At 47.0% G+C, this 17,190-nt stretch overlaps 1 protein-coding gene across 6 annotated transcripts in view; it reads right to left on the reverse strand.

Moving 5' to 3' along the window:
* Nucleotides 1-711: 711 nt before the first annotated feature.
* SYNJ2 (synaptojanin 2) overlaps nt 712-17,190 on the reverse strand; it is a 95,776-nt gene continuing 79,297 nt past the window's right edge. For 3 of the 6 annotated variants that reach the window (XM_081031196.1, XM_081031201.1, XM_081031198.1), the window contains 9 exons: nt 14,482-14,700; nt 14,295-14,373; nt 13,283-13,451; nt 12,667-12,837; nt 10,586-10,720; nt 8,858-8,970; nt 7,666-7,774; nt 5,667-5,818; nt 712-4,162 (listed from right to left, as the gene is read on the reverse strand). In XM_081031196.1, the coding sequence (XP_080887322.1) occupies nt 3,455-4,162; nt 5,667-5,818; nt 7,666-7,774; nt 8,858-8,970; nt 10,586-10,720; nt 12,667-12,837; nt 13,283-13,451; nt 14,295-14,373; nt 14,482-14,700 (1,855 nt within the window). In that variant the 3' untranslated portion in view covers nt 712-3,454. Of the gene's footprint in view, nt 4,163-5,057; nt 5,207-5,666; nt 5,819-7,665; nt 7,775-8,857; nt 8,971-10,585; nt 10,721-12,666; nt 12,838-13,282; nt 13,452-14,294; nt 14,374-14,481; nt 14,701-17,190 lie in introns of all 6 variants that reach the window. The other 3 variants (XM_081031199.1, XM_081031200.1, XM_081031197.1) reach the window with 3 other exon arrangements.

Raw genomic sequence — 17,190 nt, forward strand, 5'->3', positions numbered from 1 at the left:
TTTACTGTCACTCTCTCCTTTGTACTTTCCTATCTCACTGAGATAAAGGTTCCTCTATAGACGCAAACAGTTGGCCTCGTGAGTTTCAAATCTCTCTGTCCTACTACCTTGGAAAAGAAGGAACTATAACCGGCTTTTTTCTCCCTCTCTGACCAAGTCCCAGGGCTGTGCATTCAGATTAAATGAATTCAATATGGTACTTACTGGTCAGGAAGGAACAACCATCTTTATTATTTTGAGATTGTTGTTATATTCTTATTCCTGAAAGCCATCAGATAACATTTACAACCTACATTTCGTGCATTAATTAGCTGATAACACACCTAGACAGAACTTGAAGATTGTTTATTCCCTTCTCCTGCCTCTATTCAATAATGTACTCAAACAAATCTAGCAGTCTTAAGATTTTATAAATTTGCCATAAGATCCTATAAAAAATGAATTCTCGCCTCTCTCAAGTCTTACAGATGTTGTAGCATGAAGTTATTATATATATTATCGTAGTGGTCTCTACTGGCATCATTCAAGTCATAAATTCTTAACCAAATTATTTTTTGTGCTTTTTCAACTTAGTCTGGTGGTTGAAAACAAAACCCCAAAACAAAAACTCAAACAGAAGAAGAACTAGTAGTCGCATTTCAGCCAGAATAGGAGGCTAACCAAAGAAGCTATCCCAAGGTTCTCTCCATATCTGAAAAGAAATAAGCCAAATTAAAAAAAGAAAACATTTAATAGTTTTTTTAACACGTTCAGTACAAATTGTCACTTCAAATAAACATTACAGGGTTTTTATTGTCAGTCAATAAATAATTTTTGTGGCTTTCCTTTCTGATGAAATCACTTCATTATAAAGCGAACATTTTAATACATTACTTATACACATCAGTAGAATTTTATTAAGTGTCTTAAACTTCAACAACTTTAAACTTCTATAGGAATTGCTTAGGCAGATGTCCTACTGGAATAAATTTTGAAAACAGGCAAGAAGTCAGAGATTATATTATAAAAGGGACTAGAGTAATTGGAGTCATTAGAGACAATGTTGAATTGTAAAGTACTATGCTTAAAATACTCTGCAGTGAGCTGTAATGTCTTACAAAAAAGTCATGACATAAGCAAGGTCACAATAAAAACCCTATGTGGCAACATCAAAGAAAACTAAAAATACAAAAACCACAGAATGAAATGCCCAGGATGGCAGCTGCTCATTGTCGAGATTATTCAACTGACTCTGCTGCTAATCCAGGAAACCTACCAACTATTAAGCATTGATTTAAAAAAATAAATAAGGCAATTCCAATTATTTATTTTTTTAAAGAGAATGTTGGTGTGAGAACCTTATGTATTATCAACTCAAAATCCAGTCTATGTTGTTCACTAAGCTGGAACACCCACGATCAAATATTTGTTCAATTCTTCATGTTAAACTTCCTGTAATTTTTCTTGTGACCTGCCTCCCAAGGTCAGCGCAATTTTGTGCATTAATACTTACTGCAGGATCCTTATGAGCTACTTGTGTGGCAAACACCTATCTTAATTGAAATTCTGTTCTCTGTACCATTTACTGGCTATTTGCTTTCTAGTAAAAGAAGAAACCCCCAAATTAGGCCTATTCCCAGCCCTGACGTGGTCTTTCTCAGGCTGGTTGTTACATTCACCTGCTTTCAAATTCACCTCATTTTGGGTGGGAAAAGAGGTTAGCGTAAAAAGAGCACTGAAGAAACTTTCACTTCCATTTGCAATTGTACCTTTGGTAGCAGTGCGAATCGTAGCAAATTATTTACCTTCTCCAAGCCGATTACCCATCTTGTTTTCTTTCTCCTCTTAACTCTTTCAAGGATTATGCTGTTTGCTTGTGTTTGTTACAGAGATAAAAATGATAGAAAACATTTACTACAGAAGATGCCCTAATCACCTTGACCATCTTTTCTGACTGGTCAACTACAAGTATTCTGTGTTTATCTCTATGGGTCACCAATATCTTTTCCTTTATCAGTTTTCAGATGAAGATAAATGTAGTAGTTTTTTGTTTTAAGTGCCAGATTTAAATAATCTGTATTTTGATAGTGGTGATGGGAAATAAATCTGAAATCCCAGAGGTCTGATCGGTAAGAATGGTATCCCCCAGGCAAGACGATCACTGCTGTCCTAAGCACTGGAACTGACTACAGCGATTCCCCGCTCCTTAGGGATGATGCAGGACCATCGCTATATGATTCTATGACATGAAAGTCTCCAAAATGTGGGATGTGACACACTATGATTCTGCCAGTGAATTTCTTAGTAGCAAAAATATATTTGTTCCAAGTGGACTCTAGGCCTTATAACATTTTTTATTTCTAAAATGTAAAACAGTACGGTGAGGTCTTTTTAAGTGATTAAGTAAGAAGTGGTGTTGGAAATGTATAGGTGAAAAATAAACCTAGTAAACATACAGATAAGCAAGCCCAGACATGCTGCCCTGGGGTTTCTTATATGTAGGGACATATGGTACTTTCCTTCCTGCAGCTGCAGCCAGGCAGACCCGGCTACAACAAATATTCAGCATAGCATAACAACGAGGATCAACATTCTGTGCAAAAATGAATTTTCACATTTGTGCTTTCAACAGGGATGGAATACATGGGGGAAAAAAGACTCCCCGAGGTTTCCTTTACTAGGGGATGGGTAGTGTGTAAAAACCAGTTTAAGTAGCACACGGGCTCAGGACTGGCCGTGGACGGGCCACGCGGGATGGGAGACAGCGCTGGTTCTTTCGCTGGTTCAAGCTCAGGTGAGGTTAATGGTATACGCTTCAGTGCAGACACCGTGTCCCGCGCGATCAAGGTCGATACACGCGTGCGTAAATAAACACAAGGGCTCCCAGTAGGAAGGGCCAGCCTAGTCGTGTCGTTGACCTATTTGCTGCTTCCAACTCTGAGCTTTGAACCTGGTGTCAGGGCGCCAGGCACGGCTCTTACTGGTCCCAACCACCTTTCGGTGCAATCCTTACTTACTGCATCAACCTCCAGGTGGTTCACCAAAAAATTATTCCAAATCTGTAACATAACAAACAAAATTTAAAAAATACCACGTACACACATAAACTGAACGATGATTTAAAATTCTACGGGACAGAACTCCTTAGGCGTTATCAGCTAATTCTCGTTCCCCCAAAGCCACGCAACGAATCTAAGGGGAGGTGTCCCACCCCCAAGAGGGGAAGCTCACAACGCCCAAGTCTGGAATAAAACACATTTCCGTGGCTGAAGAATCATCCTCTTGTTGAGCAGGAGACACCACCTTTGGAAAGCACACACGCGGGACACAGTACAAATGTTTTCTCTGTGCCTCTACACAGACGTGTCTTTGGGTGGAGGGCACCGGCGGTTCCCGGGGAGCGCCGCCCCAGGGAAGAAGGCACGCATCCCGCAGGCCGCTGCACCCCGCAGGCCGGCGGGGGTCGCTTTCCCGCTCAGGTCTTCGCCAGCGGGTCGAACGCCTGCAGCACCGTCCTCTTGTCCTTGTCACCGATCGCCACGCAGTGACCGCAGTCTTTCTGCCCGTGCCCCGGCGGTGGCTCCCGAGCGGCGGGGCCGCTGAGCTGCAGCGGGGCGGTGTGCGCCCTCCTGAGGTTCCGAGGCCCCGCGTCCAGGGGCTCAGCGCTCCGGGGACACCACGCGTCATTCAGCAGGTTAGGGTGGTGGAGAAGGTTCCAGAAGGGATCCTGATGACCACCCGGAAGGCAGGCGGCCTCGGGCGTGGTCTCCTCGGCGCCGTCGGCCGCGGGGCTCGCCGCGCTAGGGAACGCCGCGGGTGGGAGCGGCGCGCCGTCCCCGGGCCCGTGCGCTGGGGGGCAGTCGCGGCGGCCGCAGGCGGGGCTCTGGCGGAGCTGGCTGCCGCTCTGCAGCACCTGCAGGTGGAAGGCGGCAGGCGCGGACTTCTTCCTCCGCGGCGGGACCTGCGGCGCAGGGGGCGGCGCCTCCGCGGGGGGCGGGGGCGTGGTGGGCGTGGCCGGCTTCCCGAGGCCGGGCCTCCTCTCCGCGCCTCCGCCGGGCTGGAGGGTCCGCGGTTTGGGGACAGGACGGACTGTCACTAGAGGCGGGGCTTCAAGGCTTGTCTCCAGGGGCTCGACGGTGAAACGGAACGGCTGTTGCCCGAATTGTTCCTCTGCTGATGTGGGCTGAGAAAAGGCACGGTACAGAGCGTGAATAAGAAGCCAGCACTGGGGGAGGTGGGGATCGGAGCGCACTCAGACCACGGCAGCAGAGAGGGGGCTACGCGGACAGTCTAGCAAATTTCGAGATTTTGAGAATGTCTGCAGAAATGGGACGAAGTACGAAAGGGAAACACACACGTTTATTAAGTAGTCCCTGCAGGGTCAATGAAATATGAGTGGACACTTGACAGCCAGGGCCACAGAAGAGACAACCTGAGACAGGTTTTCCTTTGTTGCCTCAGGAAATGGGGTGATGCTCTCCCGTATTAAGAGCAGACCTCCCGGAAACTCGGTCTTTGAGGCCGCAGCTTTGATAATTCACAGTCCACGTGAGGCTTTAGCCACTCATGTTCCGGCACTAAGCTAATGGAAGGACTAAAGGATATACTTGCTCCTTGCATCTTTGGTATTTAAATATAGAGGAATGGAAAACTTCACAGACATTCCCCTTCCTTGGTTCTGATTAAAACACGATCACAAAGCAAACGAGTGCACGATGCAAAAGGAACCTTGGGTCTGGGAGCGGCAGATCCAGTTTAAGAATCCGCCTTTCAGTATTTCCTTTGGTTCTTTAGGAAGCAAACAGCAAACGCAGTCCCTTCTCCAGCAGCCCCTGACTGCCGCTGCTGTGCAGTAGGCTGGGAGTACGGATCTGGTTTTGCCTCTGGCTTTTTAGAGAAAAGACAAAGCGAACACAGGGGCAAGGAGAAGGAAAGAGGGCTGATTTGCAAGCGGGCATGGAACAAGGACAGATGCAAGGAGCCAAAGCGAGCTCCGTAAGAACGCGGCACCAAGCCATGGCTCACACTGGGACAGAGGGAAAGGCAGTGGCCATCTGTAATGACCAGCAAGGGGTTACCGAGTGTCCCGCTACTAGAACACTGATCAAACAGAAGATCCAGATGACTCTAGAGGCGCCAGGCTTTGGGCTGCTACTGTCCTGACAAACTCATGTCTTTGAAGCAGTAAGCAAGGCGGAGAAGCTTGGGAGCGAGAGCAAAACACAATCTGCAAGAAAAGTGGCAAGAAAAGCTGTCGAACTTCCAGCACCCGAGGTCCACACTGTTCATCTAGGAACCGGTTGTTGTTGTTCTAATGCAAATAAAACCTGTCCACGGGAAACCATGTGCACACGACACAGACCACACACACACACGGGAAATACTGGAACAGCCAGGATCCGGCATCCGGCTGTGGTTTGACATGGGGACTCAACTAGGACATGTAGGAAGTGTGTAGCACCTGCAAGCCGTTCCTGTGGTGCTGAGAAATTCCTGCTTTGTCTGCTCAGCTAGAGCCCGGAGGTGGCAGGGATATGAAGGGGAAAGCACGCCAGGCACTTTCCTCAAGGATGGGGCTGTGTCAGAGACTCATGAATATGCAGAGACAGACTCAACGGGGATGGGAGTCTTACCTAACAAGACGGCTGAGCAACTCAGAGTAAGAGGCTGATGCTGTCAGTTCTTACCTTTCCGGTCCTCCTCAAGGTTGGCTTCTTAATGGCAGGGACCCTGGGTGCGGGCCGGCGTGGCAGGAGCGGGGCCACCCCCGCCATGGGCTCTGGTTTGGAGGACTCTTGGTCCCTCAGGTCGGTGGCATTCAGGGCTTCCCCTGGGGCGCCTGAAACATACCAATGCATGGCTGCAGCGTCACCGCATGGTGTAACCTTTAGGCAGTTCACACTCAGAGTAGTTTACTAATGCAATGTATTTCCGTTTTTCTAAAAGACAATTTTGAGGGTTGTCAGGCCCAACCAGCTAGTTTTGACCCCCAGTTTCTCATGCTCACTTTCTCAACAGGGATGGTGAGCTGGGTCAGTGGACGGTCCTGATGGGGGACTCGTGAGCCCTGACATCACATGCAAAGTTTCATGTGCAGGTGTGTTTCTCAGGGGACATGATCCAAAACCCCTCAATATCTCAGCAGGGCCCATAACCAAGGAAATGTTCAGTTGCGACCCCGGGTGATTTCCGACCTCAAGTCTCTCCTAACTTCCACATCATCTACACAATTTTTTCTTTATTGTTTTATTACTTTATATTAAACTTATCGGGGTGACATTGGTTAGTAAAATTATATAGGTTTCAAGTTTCTATAATACATCATGTATATATTGCATTGTGTGTTCAACACCTAGAATTAGTTCTCCTTCCATCACCATATATTTGACCCCCTTTTCCCTCTTCAACCCCCCCCGCCCCCCCTCTGCCTCCTTACCCTTTGGTAACCACTAAACTGTAGTCTGTGTCTATGAGTTTTTTGTTTCTTTGTTTCTTCATTTGTTGCTTTTAGTTTTATATTCCATGTGAGTGAATTTTTTAAAAAAATTACAAAACAATTCACATACCATAAAATATACCCTTTTAAGGGATACAATTCGTGGTTTTTAGTGTATTCACAAAGTTCTCAACCATCACCACTAAATCCAGAACCATTTCGCCACCGCCAGTAGAAACCCCATACATACCTAGCAGTCACTCCCCGTTCCAGCTCTTAGAAACCACTACAACTTTCTGTAGATTTGCCTATTCTTGATATTTCATATTTATATGGCCTTTTGTGTTTCGCGTCTTTCACTTACCACACTATTTTCAAGATTCACCTATGATATAGCATGGATTAGTATTCTATTCTTTTTTATGGCCGAATAATATTCCATTATGTGGTTTCACCACATTTTATCCATTCATCAGTTGATGATGATTAGAGTTGTTACATACAATTGTAGTTATTTTTTTAAATAAAAAATACTTTTAAATAAAGAAGAAACCACTTGCAACAATGTTCTCCTACAATAGTGTTTTGTAACCTCTTAAATGTGATTTGAAAATTCCAAATAAGTTACATATCCTGAGTAAAACCAAATCAGGTGACTGTAATTACATATGAGTATAACTGGTTAGCTGGCATAATCTCCCCTCTCCAAAATCAAAACAAAAAACGTTAATTACCAGTGGTTTCGAGTGTATAGGGAGACTCCAAGGTAAAGGATGATTAACGTGGGTTAAGCGAAGTAACAGTAATAAAAATTAATGGGCAGTGTGGCAGAGAAGACGTCCTCCTCTGCCTCACAGTAAAGAATCTGTAGTTGCTGGTGATTTAAAAAGTAAAAAGTAGATTCTGTGCCTCAAACGGGGACGTGTACCTAACTCTTTTTACACCACAGAGTTAGTGCCTGAAGCATTTACCTTTTCTAAACTTCATTTCTGTTTAATTCAGTATCTCCCTTAAGTGCTGTTTAATAATCCTGGGATTATTTTTAGATACTTACTGAATTTTAAATATATAATTTTAAATGGACAATAAATCTTAGTGGTGGAATTTTAAAGATGTTGCTACAGGGTACTTTCATTTAATATACTACATTCAGGAAAAACAAAGTTATTTTCTCTTCTAGGCTCCTTTCAGTAGGGAGAAGAAAGGAAATGGTTTTTCTCTTCCAGGGAGAGAGCCCAGGGAGCGCCTACCTCCTCCGGCTTCCAGGAGACATCGGATCGCTGCTTCTGCCTCCTGAGCGTTGGTAGTTTTGATCTGCTTGACATTATAAGGTTTACTTATCCCGGTCCTAGCTTTGGGCTTGAGGACAGAATGAGGAAGAGAAGCGTATTAACACAGGCAGGTTCACTGCCTACCGACCTGTATGTCAGCCTTCCAGAACTCCATCAGGCGGTGATCAAAACGCAAACTCCTACCTAAACAGCATCCCTCTTTTGCTCCGGGAGCACTTGCATACCAAGAAGAGGAATGCAATACTATTTAAAGTTGACGATCTTCATCTCCCGACCTGGGTGGCTACAGGTTTTTGCAGTGTGAACAAACCATCCTCTAACTTTATTTCAATAACCATGCAAGAGCCAGAAAGCCTATCAGAAGCCATGCCTTCCACAGCCCAGCTGAGTTCTTAAAACACCTTCCAGACATATGCTTCTGCCTCTTTGCCTTTCTGCCTCTCGTCACCCAAACCTCTGGTCGACTTTGATGACCTACCTTTGTCCTGTAAACCTCGGACATCTAGTCAACCCCCTTCTCCTGCCGTGGACGCATGAGCGTCTGGCCCAGCTCTCTGCACCCTTCCAGGAGACTTCAGCTTCCACCCAGCACCCCGACTTCTCCTCCCTCCCCCCTCACCTACCGTCTTTAGCAGCTCACTACCATCCTCCGGAACTCTTCATCTCTAAAGCCCTAATGACTGTTACTATTACTAGTATCCCGACTACGTTATTTAGGCCCATCAGTTCTCTTTTTAGCCTCTTCTCTTAGCTGACTTTACACCAGAATGATCATCATTTTTCAAGAAAACTGATCTGAATTTGTTTTCCCTTCTACCAAGCATTGCTGTACACACCAAGGGTCAAAGCCAGGCATTGGAAGAGACAAGCAGGTATGTCTGGAAACCAACAATCGCACCATGTAGGGACACTTGGATTTTTGCATCAAACATGATCTCTCTCTAATACCCTGCATGATCATTTCAAAGCCCAGAAAGGACTAAATTACGGGGTTTGGGGATGACCTGGTGGACAGGTGGAGGGTTAAAGATATAGAAAGTCACTGAAAAGAGGTCATCCTGCGTGATCTCGGGCTGAGGATGAACCACGGAGCCAACCCCTCAGGTTGGAAATGCCGTCCATTTTGCTTTGAACCGAATACAGAACTCACCGCTTCCTGAGGGGCTCCTGGCAGAAGCTTTGCTGTCTGCAAGACTGAGTACAGCCCGTGGGTCCCAGAGGAGATGGACACATCCGAGACCGACTTTTTCACCATCAAACCAGCTGCAAAAACCAACAAGGGTAGAGTCTCAGTCTGACTGATGTCACTGGCTGCTGCGAGGCAAGTTCCCAGCCAGCTGAGAGCAAGGAGGGCTAGAGCCCTGACGTCGTCAGGGCATTCACAGAGGCGCAACTGAGTGTTTCGGATTCTCTAACTGCTTGTGCCTTAAAATAGGTTCTCTGGAGAAGCAGGATTTGAATGCAATTCGCCCCCACCCCCAAGGAGGGCACAGCTCACAGTGAGTGGCCCACACAGGGAGCGAACCAGCAGCCTTGGCGTTATCAGCACCACGCTCTAACCAACTGAGCTAACCAGCCACTCCTGAATGTAAATTTTATTCTAATATCCTGGGAGTTTCAAATCTGATATCAAAGTCCATTCATTTTTAAGTAGTTTAAAACACACTCCTGTTTCTAGGACCAAATTTTTTTAAATGAGTTATAGCCAAAATCTAAAAAATACCCTGCAGCAGGGGAATAATCTATGTTAAATTATACTTGCAGCTATCAATGAATCACGTTCTAGAATATTTAATGGTACAGACATTCGATGAAACACAAATGACCAAACAAAATAGATACCAATTTTGTAAAACAATAAAAATAAATAAAAAAATTCCCTGTAGATATAGATTTATGTAAGTGGAGAAAGGCTGAAAGTCTTTTGATTAACAGCTCTCATCTCTAGGTAGTCAAGTGAAATAAACAATTTTATTCTTCTTTATATTTATCTACATTTGTAATTTTCCACCATAATATATGACATACCACTTAACATTTTTTATTTATATTTTATTTTCTGAGTATCAACTCAGAAAAGTAAAAAATATATGCTTAAAAAAATCCTGTGCTTCTGGCTTGCCATGGATGACGGTCGTGACGTGAGCCAAGATAAACCTGATTCTGAAAGTAAAGCGTTTGGAAAATCTCTCCGCCTAATGTCACATTTTGGGGGTTGTGGGGGAGAAGTGAACAGCAGAGGCAACTAGAAACTGCTCAGAAGCATGTCACAGTTTTATTGCCAGGCTGTCAATGCAAGATTGATGGGCAAAGCATTGATTTTAGAGGAGCCAGGAATAGAAAGCACTCTCCTATGAGAGCCCGGCTGGGAAGAGCTTGTCCTCAGGTTCCAGGAATGCCAGGGGCGGGCAGGCCTGGGCTCCCAGGCGGGAAGACGCCTGGTTACACAAGATGTGTGGTCGCCTTGCATGTCAGGCGACCTGGGCTTACTTGGTAAAGAGCAAAGAGAGAAGATTCCGAGAGATGCTGTGGGGTAGGCGAGGAAGGAGCTTTGAAAAAGTGCCTTGCCTGCCTTGGCTGGCACCCCAATTTTCCATTTTCTAAGGTGACGAAAAGAAAGCAGCTTAAAGCAAACCACAGCTACAGAAGGACCAAGAACAACTTTATAAAGGGATCACTTAATTTGCCACGAGAAACACAGCTGTACCTCTGATATCAGACACGTCATGGATGTAAGATAAAAAGGAGCCCAAGGAGGCCAAAAGCATGGTGGGGACTCGAAGGCGAGGCAGCAGGTGATTTAAAGCCATTGGGTCAGTAGCAGGAAATGTGCAATTATTCCCAGCAGGCGTGTGAGCCCAAAGCAGCAAAGTCTTACTTGGAGGGGGGGGTCTCTGCGGTGGGTGCGGTGGCCGAGGCCTATTGGGAACCGACAGAGACCTACTTGGAGAACGGTGACGGAAGTCCCCAACCGCCTGCAGTTCCTGCTTTAACTCCACCAGGTCGGCGTCATCTGGAGGACATGGCGGAACGTGAATGAGGTGAGTCGGGTCAGGCTCAGGTGTGCAGCGCCACCTGTGGCAGGAGGAGCTCCTGCAGGACAGCGGAACTGTCCCCCTTTCTGCTGGCACGGGAGGGAGGGACGGAGGACACCCCGTGCCTGCTCGGCACATTCAGTGAGCCCTGGCCAAGCTTTCTTGTCCAGATACGAGACACCAACCTACCTGAAAGTGTGGGTGAGTTTCCTTCCGAAACCATCAGCAAGACATCCACACAGAACAGACAGCTGAAAGCCAGAGCCCCTCATTTTCCTGCCCTCCGTCTAAAATGGGACAACTGTTTTGGAAGCTGAGACTATTCTGCTGCCCAGCGGCAAGCTCCTGGTATGGACGTCCCTGAGAACTCATCAAGTCCCAAACCCTGGAGCCCAGTGCCAGCTACGTCACAAGTGTCCGCCACCCTCACCTGTCCCATCACGTCCTTCTCAGGTAAGAGCGCATGAGGAGGGGACTGCTTCTGTCTGATTACCTATACATTTATTACATAGAAAGTCACGAATATGTGAGGTCTTTCTTCTCTCCCACATGACAACACAGCCTGGTTCATTTGGTTTTGGCCCAGACACCCCATCCCTCCAATCCACAGCTCTTCCGCCCCAAGATATGAGGTTGCTCTAGGAGAAGCGGGCTCTCCTTCTAAGGGAAATGCCTGAACCCCTTACGGGGAATAGAGCTGCTCGATGCCCTCCAGGTGGCTAGGCAGCCCGCTGCTCTAGTTTTCATTCAAAGAGGCACCTGCTCTCCTGTCTGCCTGAGCAATGGCCGTCCCTGGAGAAAAGGGCCTTCCTTGTCTAAAGAGCACATCCACACAGCCAGCCCCACTCCAGCAGGAGTCCTCTGCATGTGCAGTGCACAAAACCCCTCGACACGCAGACGAAGGCTGCTGGGCCTGCATGGGGCAGCAGTCCCCAAAGCTGGCTGTGCGTCTCAGTCACCTGGGGAGCTCCACGCGTGCCAGACTCTCAGGGCCCAGCCCACCCCTGACAAATCCACACCTATATGATGGGGTTTAGCAACCTGTAAATTCAAAGGCTCCTGATGGGTCAATCAGCCAGGCCACTGACGAGCTTTGGGGCAGCTATACAGTCAAAGGGGCCTGAGGTTCTTTGCACCTCTCCCGGCAACGTACATTCCCTGGGAAACATTTTAATTCACTTTCACCCCTGTTCTCTGTTTTCAGCCCCAGCTCCAAGGGTCTTGTACCTGCTGGCTATCGCTCCCCTCCAACAGATGACACAATGACCAACAGTCAGAAGGCCATTCGTGACTGGATGGAAATGCACAGCAGTCTGGTGCAGTTCCTGCGTCTACAGCCCGACTTCCCAGCCCAGGTACCACTGCTGAGTTCTAAAAGGTACTCAAGAATCAGTACTCTGTATAACCTAGGGACGTGCAGCTCAATCCATACGACTTTCAGCCCCTCTTAAGTCTACAATGATAAAATGATGCTAATGTATAATATTGTTAATTATACATGTATAATTACATAACATATAAAATTGTTACTGTATAATAATATAATTTTATAAGCAGGTAACAACACACCAGCAACTCAGGACATAGATATTGAGTATGTCTCTTACGGGATTGAAATCAGAAACGTTTTGGAGGAAAATAAAAATATCACAAATGTAGAACCAGTTCAGAGCTGTGGCCATCTGAACACGCACCAGAAATAGGAATTATCGTGAATCTGGGATGTTGCAGTTGTAAAAATCACACAAATTGCTAGAGAAACTCAGTGTGGTGATAGCGGATACCTTCCCGGAGCCCAGTGTCCACCACTTGCCATGACTTATTGTTTTAGCCTCTCATGGGATGGCGACTCTCAATGGGTACAGAGAGAGACAGAGAACTCAGTACTGGCGGCCAGTTAGAAAAGGAAGGTCCAAGCTACTACCTTTGTAGGTCGGGTGCTGCTTCTTCTTGGTTAGCACAGGTGACCTGCTGGGAGGTGCCGCTGCTGTGGAGCTGGGGGTATCTGAAAGGTCGTCTCCCCCCAGTTCACTGTCTGAGACCACAGGCTGACTTAGCTCATCCAAATAGTCTTCGTCATCTTCGAGAATATCCCCTTGAGGAAGGAAGGGAGTCACAGCAAGCGTTAGCGGGAGGTGGAGGAGCCTTCCACCAGTGGGTCTGTTTCAACATCAACGCCTGACGTTGGTGTCAGGACATCAGAGACACAGCTGCCAGCAGCCCCGGGGACCCATGTGTCAGCAAGGGCGGGGCCCGAATTTCATTCATGCCTGGGATGGGGACCAAGCCCGCTGCACCGACATTCTCAGAACCGCTATTTTCAATGTCATTTTAGACATCTCCATTTCATGAATCACCCCACATGTGAATACCGCCCAACTCATCGTATGGAATGGAATGCTTGCACTTCAAGCACCATCTGTCACCTTTATGAGGCAGGGACCTAGAAGGGCTCTCCACAATCTTATACCCGCCGCTGGGAGAACTGCTTCCTGCCTGCCTCGCCATACCGACTGAGGAGGCCCCGCAGGGATACTCACCTTCTAACTCGTAGTCCAAGCTCGTGAAGTCAAAGTTTTCCTCCAACAAACACGAATTGGCCGTGGGCGACATGGAAGCCATGCTATCCCGCTTTCCAATGATCTCCTCTTGCCAACCTTTCAGCCAGTCCTTGGTCTTCGGTCGGATCTTCACCGCTCTGCCTTTCACCTGTGAGGGAGTGTGGCCATCTGAGAACAAATGCAGGAGCCAGAAAACCCCCTTTGGTCCCCAAGTGCTTCTTGCTCAAATTCATGCATCGGGAGCCAGGCCAATCTTCACATTTGCCAAGGAAAATGGAGTGTCCAGACCTCGGGCAGGCTCACATTTGCTCTAAATAAAAGTTGAACTATCACCTCCAGCTTTCAGTCCACATGAATGTAATATCGGAATATTATCAACATGGTAACTACCTGTGAGCTGCATTCTGCAAATGATATACTCTAAAGAGAGATCACAACACTTTCCCACATGCAGGTGTGAGCAAAGACAGACCCCGTAACTCAGTGGGAACTGTACTCAACTTGCTCTCTCTCCTAAATTCTGCAAGTGGCCAGGGTTGGACATGAGACACCTCAGTAAAGATACTAGAATTAGATACCAGAATGAAGAGTCCTAGCTCCTGCCCTCAAGTGGCACCCTTACCTAAAGACACGGGTGAGGAGAGGGGACAATAGGACCCCGTGAAAGAAAACTGTGGGAACGAGACAAAGAAATAAAAACTCATAGACACAGACAATATAGTTCATGGGTTACCAGAGGGAAAGGGGGGTGGGGGAGTGGAAGATGAGGGTAAGGGGGATCAAATATATGGTGATGGAAGGAGAACTGACTCTGGGTGGTGAACACACAATGGGATTTATAGACGATGTAATACAGAATTGTACACCTGAAACCTATGTAGCTCTACTAACCATCGTCACCCCAACAAACTTTAATAAAAAACCAAAACAACAACAAAAAACCCCATGGGGATTAAGGAGCCCCCGCTCCACGCGACCAAGCGTGACTCACCTTCATACCGTCCACATCCAGGACGCTGAGAGCGGAGTGACTGTCTGCAAACGTCACCAGCATCTGCCCTTGGTTGATCCTGGAATAAAGGAAACACGTCAAGTCAACCCCAAGAGGGACTCGGCAGCTGCCACGGGTCCTTGCGGCCACCCACACCAGAAGCCACGCCAGCTGGGACACTAGTCACCTGACAAGAACAATTGTCCCGTAATTCCCCAAGGTGTGCATGAGTTCGGTGCGCACATCCTCAGGGAACTCGTTTTTCTCTTCTAAGGTTGGCGACTGAAGGTTGACCACGACGGTGGCATCCAGGGGTCCCTGGAAAGAGGACACTTCCTGGAACACCCTCTCCCGAGCACCCACGTCAACTTCTTGTACTTCCACCTCCATGACCGCCAGCACAGGTCTGCGTTAGACACGAGGAAAGACGAGCAGCAGTTAAGCAAGGACAAGAAGCCACACAGCCCCGCCTGGGTCCCCAGAGCTTTGCTATAAACAGTAGACGTCAGCAGCCTCTGATGTGGTGCCAGCAGGGGCACAGGCAGCCTCAGTGGCGTGTCGTCTGGCTGAGGTCTTCATTTCCTCCCAAAGTTAGTATTACCTTGGCATTTTTATCTAAGGATGAGTTGCGAGAAAACACTACCAGCCAACAGCAAAGACTTTTTACATGGTAATCACCATCTATCCAGGACCTTCCAGGATGGCTGAGGATGCAGAGAAGTGGGCTTTCTCGACCTCTGCTAGGGGGTCAAGCTTTTCAGAGGGCTATCTGGTAAGGTGTGCTAAGAATCTTAAAAACACTCCTCTCTTCTGACCTACCACGCTCAATGATAGGGCTCTGTTCTAAGGAATTGACCTGAGATTCAGACCAAGATTTATGCACAAAGCTGACCATTACAGCACTGCTGATGGGAAAGGAAAAAAGGGGACACCATCTAGTTTCCATAATAGGAAAGTTAAGTTACAATGCCGCCATGTGGTAACACGCTATGTGCTCATAAACGCTATGCGCTGTAGAAATCTACTTGACATACACAGGACAACAGACCAGCAGGAAACGATGCCATCATTATTGTAATTGTGATATAGGGATGGGTTTACTCTACAGAAGATTTAGAAAATCCTTTGTTATGAAGATCATAGAACATTGAAGACATTTACATTACATTATTAAGTGGAAACAAAGCATAACACAAAATAGTATGTAACATGGTGGCAACCTTTAAAAGTAGGGAATGCTGTAAAAATTAAGAGGTATGGGTGATAATATCAGTATCCCCTCCCCAATTTATATTATTATTGTTAGATTGTTTTGCATCTAGAAGCAAGAAAAAAGATTGAGAAAAATCTGACACAGGGATAGGCACTGCGTGTTTTTCCAAACTTCTTTTAGCAGAAAACCTTTTCAGAGAGCCCCACGCATTAGTGAGAAGGGAAGCATCTCTGAGGAAGTGGGAGTGGGCAGCTCTGTTCACTCAGCAACAAGACAGAACAGACTACTGACGCGTGCAACACGGGCTGCGTCAGAGAATTCTGCTGAGTGAAAAAAAGCCAATGCCCCCATTTGGATTCCATTTGTACAACATTCTTGAAATGACACAATTATGCAAAAGGAGTAGAGAGCAGTGCTGGACAAGGGTTGGGGAGCAGTGGGGGCAGGGAGCCAAGTGGGGCTAGCAAAAGGCAAGGGCCCTTGTGGCGGTGGAAGTCGGCTTGTCTTGACTATCTCAGTGTCCACATTCCTGGCTGTGACCTTGTACTACAGGTGCATGGGGTCTCACCTCAAAATAACAAGTGTAGTTTTAAAAAAAGTAGTAAGTAAAGAAGCAAATGCTAACAGTTCACATAGCATCATCCTAATTTTCTCACATACAGTTTCCATCTCTGTGTGCACACGACACACACTCCACACAGGTTAAGTTCTGGTGTAGAATCGTTAGTGGAAAGACGCCTCCCAAGCCATTACGGACACTATCTCAGAGGGTGGGACTATGGATGATTTGCTAGTTTGTTGATGTATAATTTTTCCTAGTTGTCAATCACTAAAACGTCCTGCTTTTGTAATTAGAAAAACCAATAAATGTCCATGATGCATCTCAAACCATTATGTCCAAATCTGCACCACCCAGTCTTCCCAGACGAGTAAATGCTACTCCATTCTTCCAGTGGCTCAGGCCCCAAACTCAGGAGTCACCCTCAACTGCTCTCCCCCGTGCCCTACAGCCCATCCATCAGCCAGTTCTGTTGGCTCCATTCTCTACATCTGTCCACAACCCAACCTCTGCTCCCCATGGCGACTCTCCCTGGCCAGAGCCGGCACCGTTTCTTCCCGTATTCACTACCTTAGCTTCCTCCCTGGCCCAATCAGAGTCTGTTTGAATCTAGTCAGATAACGCCACTCCTCAGCGCAGAGTAAAACCCAGCTCCTCTTCATGGCCCACAAGGTTCTACCTAGCCTGAGCCTGCTCACCTCCCCTCACCTCCTTATGACGCTTCCCCTCACTTTTCTCTCCAGCCCCCCTATTCTCCGACCCCTGCATGATCACTGCCATGCTCCCCACCCTGGAATGCTCTCCCCCTTATACCCACATGGCTCATTCTCTCACTCCTTCCAGTCTCGGCTCCAAGGTCACCTTATCAGAGAGGCCTTCCCCAAACACTGGGTATAGAATAGAATAGCACCAACCGCTTGCCTGACCCTGGTCCCCACATTTTTCTTTCACAGAACCTACATTTGTTTACTGTCTGTCTGTCCTCACAAGAAAATTCCAGGAGAGCACAATCTCCTTTGTTTTGTTCACTGCTTATCCTCAGTGCCAGGAACAGGGCTTAGCACATAAGACCCCCAATAAACAGTGGTGAAATGAATGCTTCTAAATACACTCACTAAACCAGC

The sequence above is a fragment of the Rhinolophus hipposideros genome, assembly GCF_964194185.1.
Source record: "Rhinolophus hipposideros genome assembly, chromosome: 3".
Classification (NCBI taxonomy): domain Eukaryota; kingdom Metazoa; phylum Chordata; class Mammalia; order Chiroptera; family Rhinolophidae; genus Rhinolophus; species Rhinolophus hipposideros.